The sequence below is a fragment of the Phalacrocorax carbo genome, chromosome 3 (assembly GCF_963921805.1).
Source record: "Phalacrocorax carbo chromosome 3, bPhaCar2.1, whole genome shotgun sequence".
Taxonomy (NCBI): domain Eukaryota; kingdom Metazoa; phylum Chordata; class Aves; order Suliformes; family Phalacrocoracidae; genus Phalacrocorax; species Phalacrocorax carbo.
In genome coordinates, this window is record NC_087515.1 from 41,467,251 (window position 1) to 41,483,943 (window position 16,693).

The 16,693-nt window shown below is 44.3% G+C and overlaps 1 protein-coding gene across 1 annotated transcript; it reads left to right on the forward strand.

The window, feature by feature from the left end:
- Positions 1 to 5,413: 5,413 nt before the first annotated feature.
- On the forward strand, positions 5,414 to 15,842 carry LOC135312843 (uncharacterized). The gene is made up of 9 exons (XM_064448610.1): positions 5,414 to 5,708; positions 6,639 to 6,730; positions 7,720 to 7,830; positions 8,593 to 8,737; positions 10,000 to 10,113; positions 10,687 to 10,831; positions 12,176 to 12,324; positions 12,801 to 12,940; positions 14,313 to 15,842. Exons 2-9 carry the CDS (start codon positions 6,679 to 6,681, stop codon positions 14,432 to 14,434), a joined length of 978 nt encoding a protein of 325 aa, XP_064304680.1. The 5' UTR covers positions 5,414 to 5,708; positions 6,639 to 6,678; the 3' UTR covers positions 14,435 to 15,842.
- Positions 15,843 to 16,693: the final 851 nt, after the last annotated feature.

Genomic DNA, 16,693 nt, shown 5'->3' on the forward strand with positions numbered 1-16,693 from the left:
ACTGAAGGACTTGGGGTGGGGTCCAGGCCAACCAGAGCAGTGACAAAGGTGCCTTAACTGCCTCATGAGATGACAACCAGGAGACCAACCACCTCAAGGGTGTGCATGGCTATAGTGGGTCCTTTTGCACCCCTCCAGGGAGATCTGTGTGCCCAGTTACCTCTCTGAAATGCCCGTACACCCATGCATGTGGCATGGGGAATAAACAGGAGGAACTAGAGGTCTGTGTGCAGTTGCAGGGCGATGATGTGATTGTAATTACAGAGACATGGTGGGATAGCTCACATGACTGGAATGCTGCAATGGAAAGCTACAGGTTTTTAGAAAAGACAGGCCAACAAGGCAAGGTGGGGGAGTTGCTCTTTATGTGGGGGAGCAACTGGAATGTATCGAGCTCTGCCTAGAGGTGGAGGAAGAATGAGTTGAGAGCTTGTGGGTAAAAATTAAGGGGCAGGCGAATAAGGGTGATTCTGTTGTGGGCATTTGCTACAGGCCACCTGATCAGGAAAAGGAAGTCGATGAGGCCTTCTACAGATGGCTGGAAGTAGCCTCTCAATTGCAGGCCCTGGTTCTCATGGGGGACTTCAACCACCCTGATATTTGCTGGAAAAGCAACATGGTGAGACATGCACGATCCAGGAGATTCCTGCAGAGCACTGAGGATAAATCTTTGACAGAGGTAGTGGAGGAGCCAACAAGGTGAGATGTGCTGCTGGACCTTATACTAACAAAGAAGGTCTGGTTGAGGATGTGAGGGTTGGGGGTAGCGTTGGCTGCAGTGGCCATGAGATGGTAGAGTTCAAGATCCTGTGTGGTAGAAGCAGGGTGACAAGTAGGATTACGATCCTGGACATCAGGAGAGCTAATTTTCATCTCTTCAAAGACCTGCTTAGAGGAATTCTATGGGTTAGGGCCCTAGAAGGTGGGGGAGGGTGTCCAAGAGAGCTGGTCAATACCACTTCCTCCAAGCTCAGGATCAGTGCATGTCTAGGAAGAAGTCAAGCAAAGGAGCCAGGAGACCCGCATGGATGAGCAAAGAGCTTCTAGAAAAACTCAAATGGAGGAAGGAGATTTACAGTATGTGGAAAAAGAGACTGACCACCTGGGGAAGGATATAGGAATGTAGTCAGGGTATGTAGAGATACAACAAGGAAGACCAAGGCCCAGTTGGAACTAAACCTGGCAAGGGATGTCAAGGATAACAAGAAGGGCTTCTTCAAATACATCAGCAGTAAAAGAAAGACTGCAAGAACTGTAGGCCCACTGCTGAATAAGGAAGGGGCCCTGGTGATACAGGATGCAGAGAAGGCAGTGTTACTGAATGCCTTCTTTGCATCAGTCTTTACTGCTACAGCTGGCCCTCAGGCATCTCAGCCCCTAGAGGAGAGAGAGAAAATCTGGAGAAAGGAAGAATTCCCCTTGGTTGAGGAGAATTGGGTTAGAGATCATTTAGGCAAACCAGATCCTCATAAATCCATGGGCCCCGATGGGATGCACCCATGAATGCTGACGGAGATAGTGGGTGCTGTTGCTAAGCCACTCTCCATCTTTGAAAGGTCATGGAGAGTGTGCCTAAGAAACGGAGGGTAGCCAGTGTCACTCCAGTCTTCAAAAAGGGCAAGGAGGAGGACCTGGGAAACTACAGGCTAGTCATCCTCACCTCCATGCCTGGAAAGGGGATGGAACAGTTCATCCTGAAGGTCATATCCAGGCATGTAGAGTAAAAGGTTATCGGAAGAGTCAACATGGATTCACCAAGGGGACATCATGCATGATCAACCTGATAGCCTTCTTTGATGGTGTGACTGGCTGGGTTGATGAAGGGAGAGCAGTGGATGTTGTTTACCTCAACTTCAGCAAGGCTTTTGACACTGTCTCTCATAACATCCTCATAGGTAAGCTTAGGAAGTATGAGTTACATGAGTGGACAGTGAGGTGGATAAAGAACTGGCTGAATGGCAGAGCTCAGAGGGTTGTGATCAATGGTGCAGAGTCTGGTTGGAGACCTGTAACTAGCAGTGTTCCCCAGGGGTCTGTGGTGGGTCCAGTGCTGTTCAACATATTCATCAATGACCTGGATGAAGGGACAGAGTGTACCCTCAGCAAGTTTGCTGACAATACAAAACTGGGAGGAGTGGCTGATATGCCAGAAGGCTGTGCTGCCATCCAACTAGACCTGGACAGGCTGGAGAGCTGGGCTGAGGGAACCTCATGAAGTTTAACAAGAGCAAGTGTAAGGTCCTGCACCTGGGTAGTAACAACTTCATGCACCAGTACAGGTTGGGGGTTGACCTGCTGGAAAGCAGCTCTGCTGAGAAGGACCTGGGAGTGCTGGTGGACAGCAAGCTGACCATGAGCCAGCACTGCGCCCTTGTGGCCAAGGCAGCCAGCAGTATCCTGGGAGTGTGGCCAGCAGGTCAAGGGAAGCTATCCTCCCACTCTACTCTGCCCTACTGAGGCCACATCTGGAGTACTGTGTCCAAGTTCTGGGCTCCCCAGTTCAAGAAAATTAGGGAACTACTGGAAAGAGTCCAGCAGAGAGCTGCCAAGATGATTAGGGGACTGGAACATCTCTCTTATGAGAAAAGGCTGCAAGACCTGGGCTTGTTCAGCCTGGACAAGAGAAGATTCAAGTGGGATCTTATCAATACTTATAAATATCTGAAGGGTAGGTATCAAGAGGATGGGGCCAGACTTTTTTCAATAGTGCCCAATGACAGGACAAGGGGCAATGGGCACAAGTTCGTTTTGGAGGAAGTTCCAGCTAAACATGAGAAAAACCTTCTTTACTGTGAGGGTGACAGAGCAGTGGAACAGGCTGCCCAGAGAGGTTTTGGAGTCTCCTTCTCTGGAAATATTAAAAACCTGCCTGGATGAGTTCCTGTGCCCCCTGTTCTAGGTGTACCTGCTCAAGTAGGGGGGCTGGACAAGATGATCTCCAGAGGTCCCTTCCAATCCCTACTGTTCTGTGATTCTCTGAAAAGTGCTCAACATTGCCTGTGTTGTGGATTTAATTCAGCATTGTTGCTAAGTGTCATGATTTCAAGAGTATCTTGAGTTTCCTTTTGTAAATGTGGACTGTATAATACTTCCCCTTGTGCATACAGACATTAACAGCCATTTCTTGGCTGAAATATGTATAGCTGCATTTGTCACTCATCTGACAGGCCAGCAAGGGTATTCAACTGAAATCCATGTGGAAGACAGAAGTCTAAAAATTCTATTAGTGAAGATACACTAGAAAGGTAGGGCCTTTCCATAAATGCCTGCTTTGAGTTTGACATTAGCACCTTAGAGCTGTATCTGTAATGAGCATTTCTGCTTTTGGCAATGCTGTGCAGCCTAGTGAAGCAAGAGCCATTTAGTTTTAACACATTTATAAGGACTAAGTACATTTCTCTGTACTTTAGAAACATACTTTGGGGGATTTCCATAGAGCTGCATGATAAAATAATTTTGATTATTTTATGTAAGGCCTGTGTTGCAATCTATTCTGAAAAAACCTTTTGAAACCCAGAATGTGGGCCTAAAGCTTCTGCCTTGCTTACTGCAGCAAGAAGACAAAGCCACTGCTATGGTGACACTGCCTCCAGTTGTCTCACTGAAACAGGATATGTATTATGAAATAACCAGCAAAAATATGGGGCAGCAAAGTGTGTGTTGTTTCTCCCACTTGGCCAATATTTGCTGCATGTGGAACTTGCCCTTGGTTTAGATCAGTGTGGACCAGGCTGATCAGCCATGCCTAACAGGTGTGTGTAAGACAATTGTCTGTATTAAGTAAAGAATTTCAGACCACCCATTCACTGGATAAAAATGTAATGTCTGACATGATGCTGAAGTCATTTGGACTATCTGATGAATAAAAACATACATATATAGATATACAAACTATATATATAAAATGGGCTATAAATAAGACATCATCCAGTGTGGGGAAGTGCACTGTAGATTTTTATATACTAGGATGAGAGTGACATATGATGTAAGTAAAGGTTCTGCTTGTATTTCAGCCCATACTTGCTGTAACAGTGCTTGTAAACTTGTAACCTGGATGGAGGTAGTTGTAGGACATGGGGAGGATCACCGTGTACACATCTAGGGGATACACAAAGTGAAAAAGAGGGAGAGAAAGATGCTAATGTCACCACACTGAGCTCAGGCCTTGGTTTTCTTCAAGGAACAGGTCATGTATGAGGAGTTCTTGTTTGAGATCAGTGTGTAGAGCATATCTGGCTGATATGAAATAATCATACATAAGCCACTGGTTTCCTTATCAGAATATCTTCAAAGAGTAGACCTCAGATCTACACTGATAAGGGACAGAACAGCAGTACTGGCTGGATGCCCTGCCCTTCCCCACAGCTGCAAATCCATGTTCATGTAGGCTTTGTACCCCCATCCCAAAGGTGAAGGGAGACCCAGCAGTGTTCATTCCTAGCCCCATGATGTTGCTTCTAATGGATGAAGATAGGTGTTAGTTTATTCACTGCCTTTGTTTGACATGGGGGAGACCCCAGCAAGACTGTCTGCTTGATAGGCACTGTAGTAGCTTGGATAAATAACATCATGATGCTGAAGCATATTTTTAATTGGCTATAATAGTTTAAATTTGAGGGGAAAGGAGGGCAAATATAAAATGAAAGGAGTGGGTGTGGTGAGACAGCAGTCCTGTAGCAGGCAGAGATGCGGGTGGAGACTGATGACTACTGTAGCTTGCTCTGCTTCTGTGGGACTGGCTTATGGTGTGAACAGGAGCCTCTTCTGTACCTGAACAAAAATTTACCAATAGAATATGCTTGAAACCAATTAAAAAAAAAAAAAAAAAGGGAAAAGTCCATTTAGTACTTCAGGTTTGGGGTTATCCTCTCATCTTTCCTTCCTTTCTGGTTCTGACATCAGGAATGTTCTCCCTAGGGTTTCTAGAGTCCTTCAGATCTAGGAATTGTTTTAAAAAGCCCAGCTTTGAGGCCAGTTTGGGGTTTTGCAACAGAGTATGCACTGCACTGCAAAGAATAGGTGTGAAGTATAAAAATACAGAATTACTATACATGTGCTTGCTGTACAAGAGAAGTTATATCTATACAATGTTTAACACTAAAATGCTCCCTGAGTGCCAAGTCCTGAGAGGAGCTCAGCTTTCATCTCCCTCTGGGGCTATAGGAAGATCTGTAGCTGCTCACAGGATCCAGACCTTGCTACGTGTTACATTTCCAACTTCCCCAAACCCCAAATCCAGGCTGTTTCTGTAGCTACCCCTGCAAGTGTCCCCTCTCCCACACAGGAGTGCTGCCCTAGCTATGATTTTGAGATGCAACATTTTGTGCCTAATTGTTCAGTTTTCCTCCTTGTGGCAGAGATAGGGAAGGATGAAACAGGCAAGAGCCCGAGAGCTTGCACTCATTAGCTTTTGTCTGCCAGCAAGTTGGGAGGGTGCATTACTCTGGCTGTTATAAAAGGCCGTCATTAAGTAATCACATTTCTCTTGCATAAGTGCTTGTTTTTGGGAGGCTTTAGCCAATCAGAGGCTGCAGCTCAGACAGAAATCATGTTTAACTACCGTGATTTTTAAAAATATGCATAATGATTAATCTGCTGAAAGTTGTGCAAAATCTCTTTAGATAAGGTTGAGCAGCAGAGACTCCTCAGCCCTGGTGGTAGCTGAACTACAGCTGTAAGACACTGCCAAAAAGTCTGCGCGGATCCATGTGAGTAGTATTTCTGATACTTCTACAGGGTGTTTGTGCCTGATATCTGCAATATTTCCCTGCCTGTAGTTGTTTATTGCCAGCAATAAATTAGAGGAAGGCAGGAGGTGAGAGGCAGTAGTGAAACTACTGACCAGTTTTAAACTAAGGCTTTCCTCCTGGACTTCTGTAAGCAAGTATGGGTTTCTCTGAAGCTGTGTAATAAAGCTGCTTCCAAATATGCTAATAAAAAAGAAATGAGGTGCTGAATTCAACTACAGGACTGTCAGCAGAACATAGATTTGGCCTGACAGTGAAATTAAAGGACCATCTAGTCTCATGTACTGGTTTGGAGTGGCCGAAAGTCAATGTTCAAGGAAAGAATATAAGAATAGGACAAGTGTTCAGTGATATTTCTTCTACTACATTTTCCTGGCTTTCAGAAATCTTCAGATTAGTTATTTCCTGAGTCAGAAATTATATATTTAACAGTACAAGTGGTTTTTTCTTTTGAGAATTTGCTAATCTGATGTATCTGTTGAAGAAAATGTTGTTTTGGCATTTGATATCTTGAGTTAAATGAGTTCTTCCACATAGGATTTTGATTAAAAAAAAAAAGGTGGTTTTCTGTTTAGATAGAACTGAAAAGGGAAAAGCTTGTATGGATTTACAGAAAACAGAATTTCCCCTCCCACTTCCTTGTGATGTTATCTTGGATGCAGCTTAGTCCATGAACAAAGCCCAGAACTATAAAACCATCCACTGAAATGGGAACTGGAATTTATTATATCAATGCTGAGCAGCTTGGAACAACTCAGTTGTTATTCCTGCCACCCCTGGAAGGCACTGAAGTACAATTGTATAGAGAAGGCAGTTTAAGTGCTGAGCTGCGAGGGAAAATAAAGCTGTTGCCTATAGTGTGGGTGCGTGCATGTATGCTTATTCTTACAGGTGGCACAAAACTTTTCCTTGATAGAAAAATGCTGGACTAATGGAGATCACTTGGGAGAGCTCAAGTCACTACTTACAAACCTTGAAAAAAAGTATGTAGATATTTACAATCTAGAAAGTTCTTGGGACCTGCTAAATCATTTAAATTGTATTTACAGCCAGTAGCTGAGGATGTGATACCACCATGAAAAGAAGTTCTTACTTTGTAGGAGTTACAGGATTAAAGAGGTACATGTGAAAGGCTGTACTGAACTAGAAATCACTCAGCTGCAAAGCCAGGTTTTATTGTTTTCATATCTTTTTCTTAAAGAGGGCAAAATGATAGGCCCATTTGCTTCACTGTAAATGCAATAGTGCTGTAAGATAAGCTGCAATCCCTCTTTTACACTTGCTTGCTAATTATTTAGACCTTAAAACCTTTGCAATACATAGGCAAATTTGAGTTCTCTCTTGCACTGTGCCAGTAACAGATGTGTGTTGGCAAAGCAGGCTGCTCACTGGGCATGGCTTCTCATTTCAATTCTGCAACCTAGCAAGGCCTCTTTGTTTCTGTGCTTCAGGGCTGTCCAGAAATAAGGCATCCTTCCCAGGTGTTTGTAGTGTTTGCTGTTATCTGAAATTTGTACAGGGGTCTTTTGGCCTTTACAGTGCTAGGGGCTGGCAGAGGGAGGTAACAGTCAATCTTAAACATCATGAGATGGGCTTTTCCCCAGATCATCAGATTACTTAATGGATCTGGAGAGTTTACAGTGTTAAAAACCCATGAGAAACTACTAAAGATGCTACTACTAGAAATCCTTGATGTGCTGGAAGAGTATTCTGGGGAAGTATCTGTTGCTTGCCCTGTTTTTTTGGGCTGTCCTCTGGGCTGTAGACAGACTGCTGTCAAGAGGACAGCCTGCTGGTTCAAAGAAGATGATCCTAGCCCATGCAAGGCCTTCTATTTGTGGTATTTTCATAAGAACTAAAATGTGAGCAAATTGGGGCATTTACAATATTATTTTTAAAACAGTCTCTGGGGCATGGAATGAACCCAAGCATATGTTAAGATAGCCAAACAATATTTCTAATTTGTTGTAAGGTAAAATGGATGCTATACACAAGCTGAAGATTTTTGTGATGTTTCTGTCTCTGACTACTTTCACGGTCATGGTGATACTGAATGCTGGAAATGCCACTGGGATATTCAAAGGTAATGCAAGCATATTGTCTTTGTTCAGAGGTGCATTTCATGCATTATATCATTTAATGATAGTTCTATGTATGATTATGTGTCTATATGGGTATTACATATATATGTAATCATATATCTGATTATATATGTCTGTATATAATCAAGGCACTATATCATGTAGTGCCATAGATGGAATAGATGTTTGTCACCTCATTGCTTCTCCAAATATACCATGGTCTGTGAAAGATGGGAGTACCTGGTGCATCCTCTAGGTGTTATAGCCAGGTGCCTGAGCCCTATCCAGTCCCTTGAAATCCAAGTAAATGGTCTTGTCCCCGGTGACCCTGGATCTAGCTGTGAGTAAAGGGCAGTCTTTGCATATGCTGTCATTGTATCCCTGGTGGAAGCTTCCAAGCTGCTGCTGTGTGTTTATAGAAGTCAGTGGCCCTTGGTTTGAACACCACCCAGCTGAACCTGTCAGAAATGGACACTGTGTTTCTCCCTGACTTTCACTTGCAACTGGCTTTTCTGGTTCTGTATAAGAGGGGAGGTGCTCAGGGTTCCCCACAGGGACAGTGATCCCATAATGGATGTCTAAAAGCAAGGCAAGCCAATTGCAGCACATTGCTTGTTTTTGCCAAGGGCATCCTCTTGCCTCCCTCAGACCCACTGAGGTGTAGACTAAGCCCTGAGGAAGATTGCAGAGTGAGGGAAATCAAAAGTCTTTCCACATCCTTATTATGTAGTAACTTTTGCTTGCAATAACATTCACCACCACAGGCCTGTTCTGGACAACTCCTGGAAACATCTCAGCGAAGTACACCACTGACTTCACACCAGCTGGCTGGACTTTCCTCATCTGGAATGTCATCTATGCCTGGCAGCTTGCCTGGCTTCTCTATGCTTTGACAGGGATCTGTCGAAGGTATTTTGCCTGCTTATGGTATAAATGAGGGACAGTGGCTCTTTCCTTGTGTAGCTCAGTCTCTTACCCACTTTTCTGGGGTTTCTAGTCAGACTAAACACACTGCCATTCCTCTTGGCTTGACATGCTGAAGCTCTGCTGCTGGAGCATCTTCTAGGTTCAGCATCCAAAGCAGGGAAGCAGTTTGGAGGTGTATATGAACTGCTTTAATGTGTGGACAGGCCACAAAGCACGTAAACTGTTCTGTGAGGCCTGGCTTCCACTGATTCATGTGATTTGACAGAGCTAGCCAGTAGCTGCACTTAGCCACTTCTAGATGCTGAGAACGCACAGGGGCAAAATTAATGAATTATGGAGCTAACGCTTTGAGTTCACTTTTTGTTAGAGATCAGAGAATTGGTGTTGGGGAGTCTTTTGGGTTGTTGAACTGGACTGGAAGCTTTTTCTGGGGCTATGAGATCAGTAACTGCCTCATGCAATACCACGTAATATCTGTAATATTCTGTGATGTCTTCTGTGGGATAGACTTACATTGTAGCTCTTCTGTCAAGGGGGACCATGGACTGCTTAGTTTGAATCTTGTATATCTACTGTTTCCATGTGACTTGTAAGAAGCTGCTTGGTTGATATTGGCCACCACTGAAGGTTTAGGGAAGAATGAAGTATGTGTTGGTACAAGAGTGATCAAGTCTATATACCTAAAACTATAGAATCATAAAGGTTGGAAAAGACCTATAGGATCATCAAGTCCAACAGTCAACCCAACACCACCATGCATCTTAAACCGTGCCCTGAAGTGTCATGACTCCACCACCTCTCTGGGCAGCCTGTGCCAATGCCTGATATACACGTATGTGTATGCACCCAATATATATATATATGTTACATATACACTCACACTATGATTCCATAAGCCTTTCCCTTGGAACTGGGATAAAATCCCATGACCATGCCATTGCTGCCATCACCAGTGGCAGAAGCTTTGCAGCATCTGTGGAGCAATCCTCAGTACTCACTAAAACTGTGATGGTGCAGAGATCAGCAAGAAGTTCTGCACCATGCGACAATGTCCTCAGGGGGAAAGCCACAGAGACTGTACTTTGTGTCAGAGAAGGATGCAGAGGAGAAATAGTCTGATTTAAGCTGAAATGTTTAATTCCAACATAGACTCCCTGTTAGCATGAGGAAAATGAGGCCAGGAAAGTTTGGTTAGTCAGTGCAGGCATTGTTTTCCTTTCTCCATACCCTTTTTTTCTGGGCAGGAATGAATTTGGATGTGTCTACATAAAGCCAAACTTGCTGCCAATACCTTTTTATGTGGTGTGGATTCTGAATAATGGCTTCAATGTTGGATGGCTGTTTCTGTGGGACCGAGAGTAAGTTGCCTTTTGTTACAAATGCTTTCTAACCCTCCTGTTGGGACTACTCCAACACTTCATTTTGCATTTTTCCCTATGTGTGGATGCTTAATCACACCTGTAAAATCTATAGCAGGCCTTGTCAAAAGGTAGCCTTATAAAAGTTTGGGGTTATGATGTTTTCACTTTGCCCATGAGGTGGATTGGTTATTGAAGTCTAAGATGTCCTCAAAGCTGCTGTTTGTCTGTTTTTTCCTCCATAGGTAAGGGAGAAGTCATGCCCCTCTTCATAAACACAGTTAAGCTCCTTGCCTTGGATTGTTTTCATAATCATGGTCACGTGAAAGGCTTATAGGAGCATTGCTGTCAAGAGGTGAAGAAATCAGTTGCAGTCAGGAAAAGAACTTTGATTAACACAATAAAGCATCATGTTGTTAAAACGAGGGCTACATGTAATGATTACCTTCTAATGAAGGGTGATTACCTTAAAGTCAGTAAGGCCAGACACTAATGCTATGAATTAAGGCATTGTGACACTACTGAAAAAAAACATATTGTACATTGTGTGTGTGCATGTATTCTTTGTCCTAGATACCTCCTCCCGGCCTTGGTGTTCCTGGCAGCCCTCACTCTTACTACATGTGCCACCCTCTTCATTTCACACCGACTGCTGAGCATCCATTCCTCATGGTTTATGAAGGGTCACAAAGCTGAGCTCTGGCTCATCCGCATCCTAGTAGGTGGCATTTGGGAAGTTGTGCTCTTGGTAAATGCTTAAAAAAAAACCAAATCACACCCAAAACTGTACTGAAGGTATTGAGAATTAAAGATTCAATGACAGGAGATGGGTAAGGTAGGAATTCTGCCCTGACTTTAATTTGTGCCTGCTGCAGGTACACACAGGTTTAATTGTACCTCAGTTTCCTATTAGATGTCATGAGAATTAGTCAGAGCAAGATATATCCCTTGTACTTCTCCATCACTTCTTCAGTGATGTATGAAAACTTCAGCCTAGACTTGTGTTTGGGGTGGAGAGAATATTTCTTGTATAAGGCGAAGCCATTGCTAAGGGTGGCTTCTGTTGCTGTAGCTGATGGTGATGCCCCTGCTGACTACAAAAAAAATTATATGTATTTCTTATATGGGGCAGTGTGTACTGCTCAAGGTTTCAAATGCAGCTGTCTTTCTGAATTTTGTGAAGTTCTGGAAGAAAATTTCTTTTCCACTGCCTGAGAAGAGTGGATGGTTGTTTGGCAAACTGCACAGAGAAAAGAAGATAAACATACTCATACTCCAACATTCCTTGATTCCCCCCTTGTGCCTCTTTCCTAGCTCAAACCTGCTACCCCCAAACCCTTCCTTCCCATCCAGGACACCTCACACTGCAGTTCCGCCCATGGCTGCTGTGTGTGCTTTAAACACCTTTGGTTTCTTTGTTTGATGTTGGTGTTGCTCAGTGAGAAAGTGGGTCAGCTGAAAAAGCCCATCAAAGGACTAAGAGGGTCTTCAGTGGAGGGGGAAGCCTACAAAGCTGTACAGAAAACTTCCTACTGACTCTGCTGGAAACATCTCTAAATCTCTTGGCACAAACTGGGAGCAGACTGTGCTCTTTACACCCTTGTGTCTCAGGAACTGAGTATAATGCAGGGAACTCGGAATAGCTTGGATCCCCATCCTCACTGAGGAGTGCCTCCAGCTCTCACTATTGCTTGCTGCAGGCTCCATGTAGCCAAATATGTTTGCTGGGAGGTTGTGGAGATTCAAAACACTGTTCTCTCTGCTAGTTACAGCAACCTGCAACAACTGGGCTGGGCAGCCAGGCAGTGTGTGCTTTGAGGTGGGGATGGGAAGACCCCATGGGGTTGCAGGGCTTTGTATGGGGCATTATGCAGCTGTCACTGGGGTGGATCTCTGGGGTGCTTTGGGGACTCCAGGGCTTCAACCCTTCTCCATGTTGAGGGACTTGCCATGCAGCTAGGTCCAGAAGGCTGGCTTAACTGCCTCAGGACCTATGGGTCACAAAAGACAAACAGAAATTACCTTTTTTATCACTGCTTGTCATCTCACCATGTTGTGGCAGGTCCAGAATGGGCTGGTGCTGTATGCAACATGGACCACCATTGCCACTCTACTGAACTTTGCCATTGTGTTGATCTACAAGTGGAATGTGTCCAATGGAACAGCAACAACTGCTTCTCTAAGCATCTTTGCTCTTGATCTAGTAATATGGTAAGCAATTTCATGGGTTCCCACCAAACCTGAAAAACCCCTTCCACATCTCAAAAAATGGGTTGGACTATCTGTCCCAATTCATTCACAGTCTGTCCCTGTACCAACACTGAGTATAAAGGCCTCTGTTATAATTCATGGCAGATGAACAGAGAGCCTAGGCAGAGCTTTTCTTCCCTGACCCTCAGCAATGCCAATAAGCCAAGAACAGGTTGCTGTGACTTGCATGAGCCCAAGCTGCCCTAGGCTTGCACATAAGGGCTTGATATGGAAAACATGAAACATGACTTTTCCCCTAAACTCACCTTAGCTAATTTTTTATTAGTATTCTGAATTTTAGTAAATGAACAGTTTTGGACTCTAGTCCAAACTGGCCTGCAAAAAAACTATTCTTGGTCCGATTCCTTTCTTAAACTTTATATGGAAAAAAAATGCACAGAGAAAATGCTTACTTTGGTTGCTCTTTTTCTTCACAGGTTTTATCTAGAAAACTTCTTTCTTGACAAGTATGTCCGCTATAACCTTACAATCTACCCAGTGGTCATCATAGCTCTGACTGGCAGTGCATGCAAGAACTTCTCATTTTCATCCCCAACGACAAATAGCATTTTTATAGGTGAATATTTTGGACTGTTTCCAACTCCTGTAAAAGAAGGCCAGTAAACACTTCCACCCCTTTCCTGTGTATTAGGGGCAGAAAGACATACTTGCCTCTTGAAAAGTATTATTTATAAAAAACAGAACTAGTGATTTATTAGAAGGTATTCATTTTGCAAAGTAAAGAGTAGAGCAGAAATAATTGCCCATGAGCCTTGGGGCTGGATTCAAACCTTGTGTTGCGTCAAGTTCACTTCCTGGTGCAATATGTTTGCCCCACAATTCTCCATCATCCACTTGGGTCCTCTGCTGGTAGCTCCATCTGACACAGGACAGGCCAAAGAAAGAGCAAGGCTGGGATCAAGGCTGTGGACTTCCGTTTACCCTATATCATTTAGGATATAGAGGCAATGCATATATTTCTGACCCAAGGAGGGGTTGTATCTGAACCTCACAATGCAAAACTCTGCACATGCTCCCCTCCTACTCAGAACTCAGGCTAGCCTTAACAAGTTGTCCTGGGATTATTTGTTTGCTGCAGGCCACTGTAGCTGAGTGTAGTCATGTACTGTAAAAGGGCTTAAGCTGTCCGAATAATGTACAATCACAGCCTGGTAAAAGACATTGTGAGTAGTTTTATGTTGGAATGAGAGGAACTGAGCTGAATCCTGCTGTACCAGTTTAAGATGCCTATTCCCACTGTAGAAGGGAGCATGTTCCCAACTTTCAGCCTTCCCTCTGCCATGTATCAGTGCCTAAAGCTAATTTCTGGACTGGCACCACTACCACAGCCACTCCATTATGTGTTCCTTTTTGCTGTAAGGGCAGCTGGAGCCTGGTAATGCCTAAAAGCATCCAGCAGGATTTAGCAGAGCTTGTCTGCCAAAGGCATGAAAGCACTGGAGACACATGTCCTGATGGTTATGGCCACCAGGAATGTGAAGGTATGCATGATCTCTGCAGACAGCTGTGTTCCTGTAGTAGGTGCATTTCTACAGCAAAACTTCATTCTTAGTGGTTCAGCTTGTTTGGCTGGTAGGGCAAGAATGTGCTTTTCCCAAACTAGTGCATGTTTCTTCATATAGTTTAACAAAGCACTCCAAGAATAGTAAATGTAATGCACTTTTATTCCTGTGTCCATAAGGCCTTCCCCTTTTAGACATGCCTTGACCTGGAAGTGTTGGGTGAGTTTGACTGGGTAGCAGTGGAACTCTGAATTCTGTAAAATATAACTCCAATGTGAGGGGTGGGGGTAGGAGGGCAGGTAATGACTCCTATACAGGGGGTTCTTTTATCCTCTTTCCCTGAGTGCCCCCTATACTGGGAGCTGGGGTATGAAGAGACACAACAACTTTGTCATGCACTAACATGCTTCTGTGTTTCTTTTCTAGTTGTTCTGCTGGCAATGACTTGCTTGATCTTTGCTGTTCGGCTGGGACTAGTCATATGGAGACACTGTAAGAGACCACTGGAATCGTCAGAAACCCCAGACCAATCAGGCACAGTGGCCTGAGACCTCTGGCATGTTGTGGCAGATACTTTAAAGAGAGAGAAAAGAATTGGGCATCCGCTGGTCCTTTCTTCCAGTATCAATTACCTTGTGCTCTTCTCTAACTATTTCTTTCTATTCCAAATGTGCATGGCTCATGTCTGCAAACCTATTCTGTTCCCACATTTCCTCACATCAGCTACTCACAGCCCCATTTTGAATCTGCATCCTCCTTCATTTGGTTTGACGCTGAATCAGTGGAGGAAAAGGTCCGTCAGCTGACCAGCCTCATGCAGCTTTGACTGAGCTGTGGTGCTCTGTTCCCGCCAGCACAAAGAGGGCTGTCAACAGGCACTTGACGGGGTTGTACAGACTGTTGTTCATATTCTTTCATTGGTAGTTCATTTTTCTTAAAGTGCATCTCTAAGTGAACTGTCCCTGGGAGTCAAGATGAGCAGTGGGAGGGAGGTCTGTCATTCCTTTGGTCATTCAGGGCTGTGTATCTGCAAGCCCCAGATCACTCTCTGACTCTGCAGACACCAGTCACTCCCACAGGCAGTGACTTCTCCCTTTCCTGCTTCTCCTCATTTTGATGGGAACAGATACTACAGCTTTAGAGATCTGCCTTTGCAGTGTCAGCTCTGATATTTGATATCCAAGGAGGGGAGGAGGAGTGACTGAATACTTCTGACACAGTTGCAAGCCTTCAACCTATTTCAGCTTGTTGCATCTTCAGTTTCTAGAGCTACATTCACTTTTCAGCGTATCTGGGGCTCTGCTCTGGTTTTTCCTGACTTTCTCAGTTAAGTTAGTCACTGTGTCAGTGCCTCTGTTTGGACCCACAATAACAGCAGATTTGTGCTGTTTCTATTCTGACTGTAAGACAGAGGAGATCTGGGTCAGGCTGGAGTTGTGGGTTGCCTTTCCCTGATCTGTGCAGAGCAAGCGGTGTACAATTTGTGCTGGCTGGATGCCTCCTGCTGGGGGATGGTTTGTAGATACTCTGGCAGGAGGTTAGATGTACAGGCAAGATGACACCTGATCTGGGGTAAAGCCTGCTTCTTCAAAGGAAGCCTGTTTAAGAGGGAAAAAAAATTATTTGAGCTACTAAAGAAATTAATGCTGGATCAGTACTTTCTCATATGGCTTCACTGCTGCTGAGTTGGTATTGGGAAGCCTAAAAGTGTGTTGAATGAATTGTCAGACCATTGCCTCTGTTTCCTGTGCCTACTCAAGAGTTGGTGGTGCCTTACTGGTGTCTAGAAAGTGTTCCTACATGGGAGGTGCTTTCAAATGCTGAATACCTTGCAATACTATTACAAAGGTGAAATATTCTAAAATAATGTGCTATTTTTTACATTTACCAAAAAAAAAAATTCCATGTAATGCAATTCCTCTTGTTGTTCTATCAGATTGCTTTGATTTCAAATAAAGCTGCTAATTCCACCCCTCTTCCACTAACTCTGTAAATCATCTAAAGTACCTGTCCTGGCTCCCACCTTGCTTGTGCCCTGGGTTCTGCAGTGACCCTGGTGCCTTGCTTGAGCCAGCTGCCCTTCCCTGGCTGGGCTGCTCCTGGGTGTAGCTGCTTTCCCTGACCATGCCTTTATCACTTGGGCACGTGGATTCCTACATGTGACTTGAACTCCTCTGCCCAGCACCCTGTTCATTAAACTCCTGTTTTATAATCTCTGCCTCCCAAGAGCCTAGCTAGTAAATGCCCAACAGCCTTTCTGTAAGCTGCCTTCTTTAATACAGTGGTGTTAAATACACTGATGTGTGGATTAAGGGGTCCAGGCAAGGTGAGTAGCTCATGCTAGGCTGTGCAGCAGTTAATGCATGAGGAGCCTTGGGAGGTTTTGCATCCTCCCAGGCAAGAGCTTTGCAAACAGTTCCTGGACTAAAGCAGCTGCACTGCCTTTCCACGGGATGCTAAAGAAAGCCTTCAGGGGCTTTCTCAGTGTCTGTACTGGCCAAAGGACTAGAAACTATACCACAGGATACAATTAATGTATTGATTAGCTGGGTAGAGTCAATCAACAGGGCTTCTGTAGAGGGTAGTCATGTCTTGCAAACCTCTTTGAGTTCTCTGAAAGACTCAAAAATCACATAGGTAAGGGTGAGCTGTTTTATATTGCCACTGGTTTCTAAGGCATATGGCATAAAAGTAAATGTCCTCCCATAGGTGATTAAAGCTGGGAAATAGAGGGAGTGTTTCTCTCCAGGAAGGGAGGTTGCTGGTGGCATGTGCCATTAGACATGGGCTGGATAACATAGTCATTA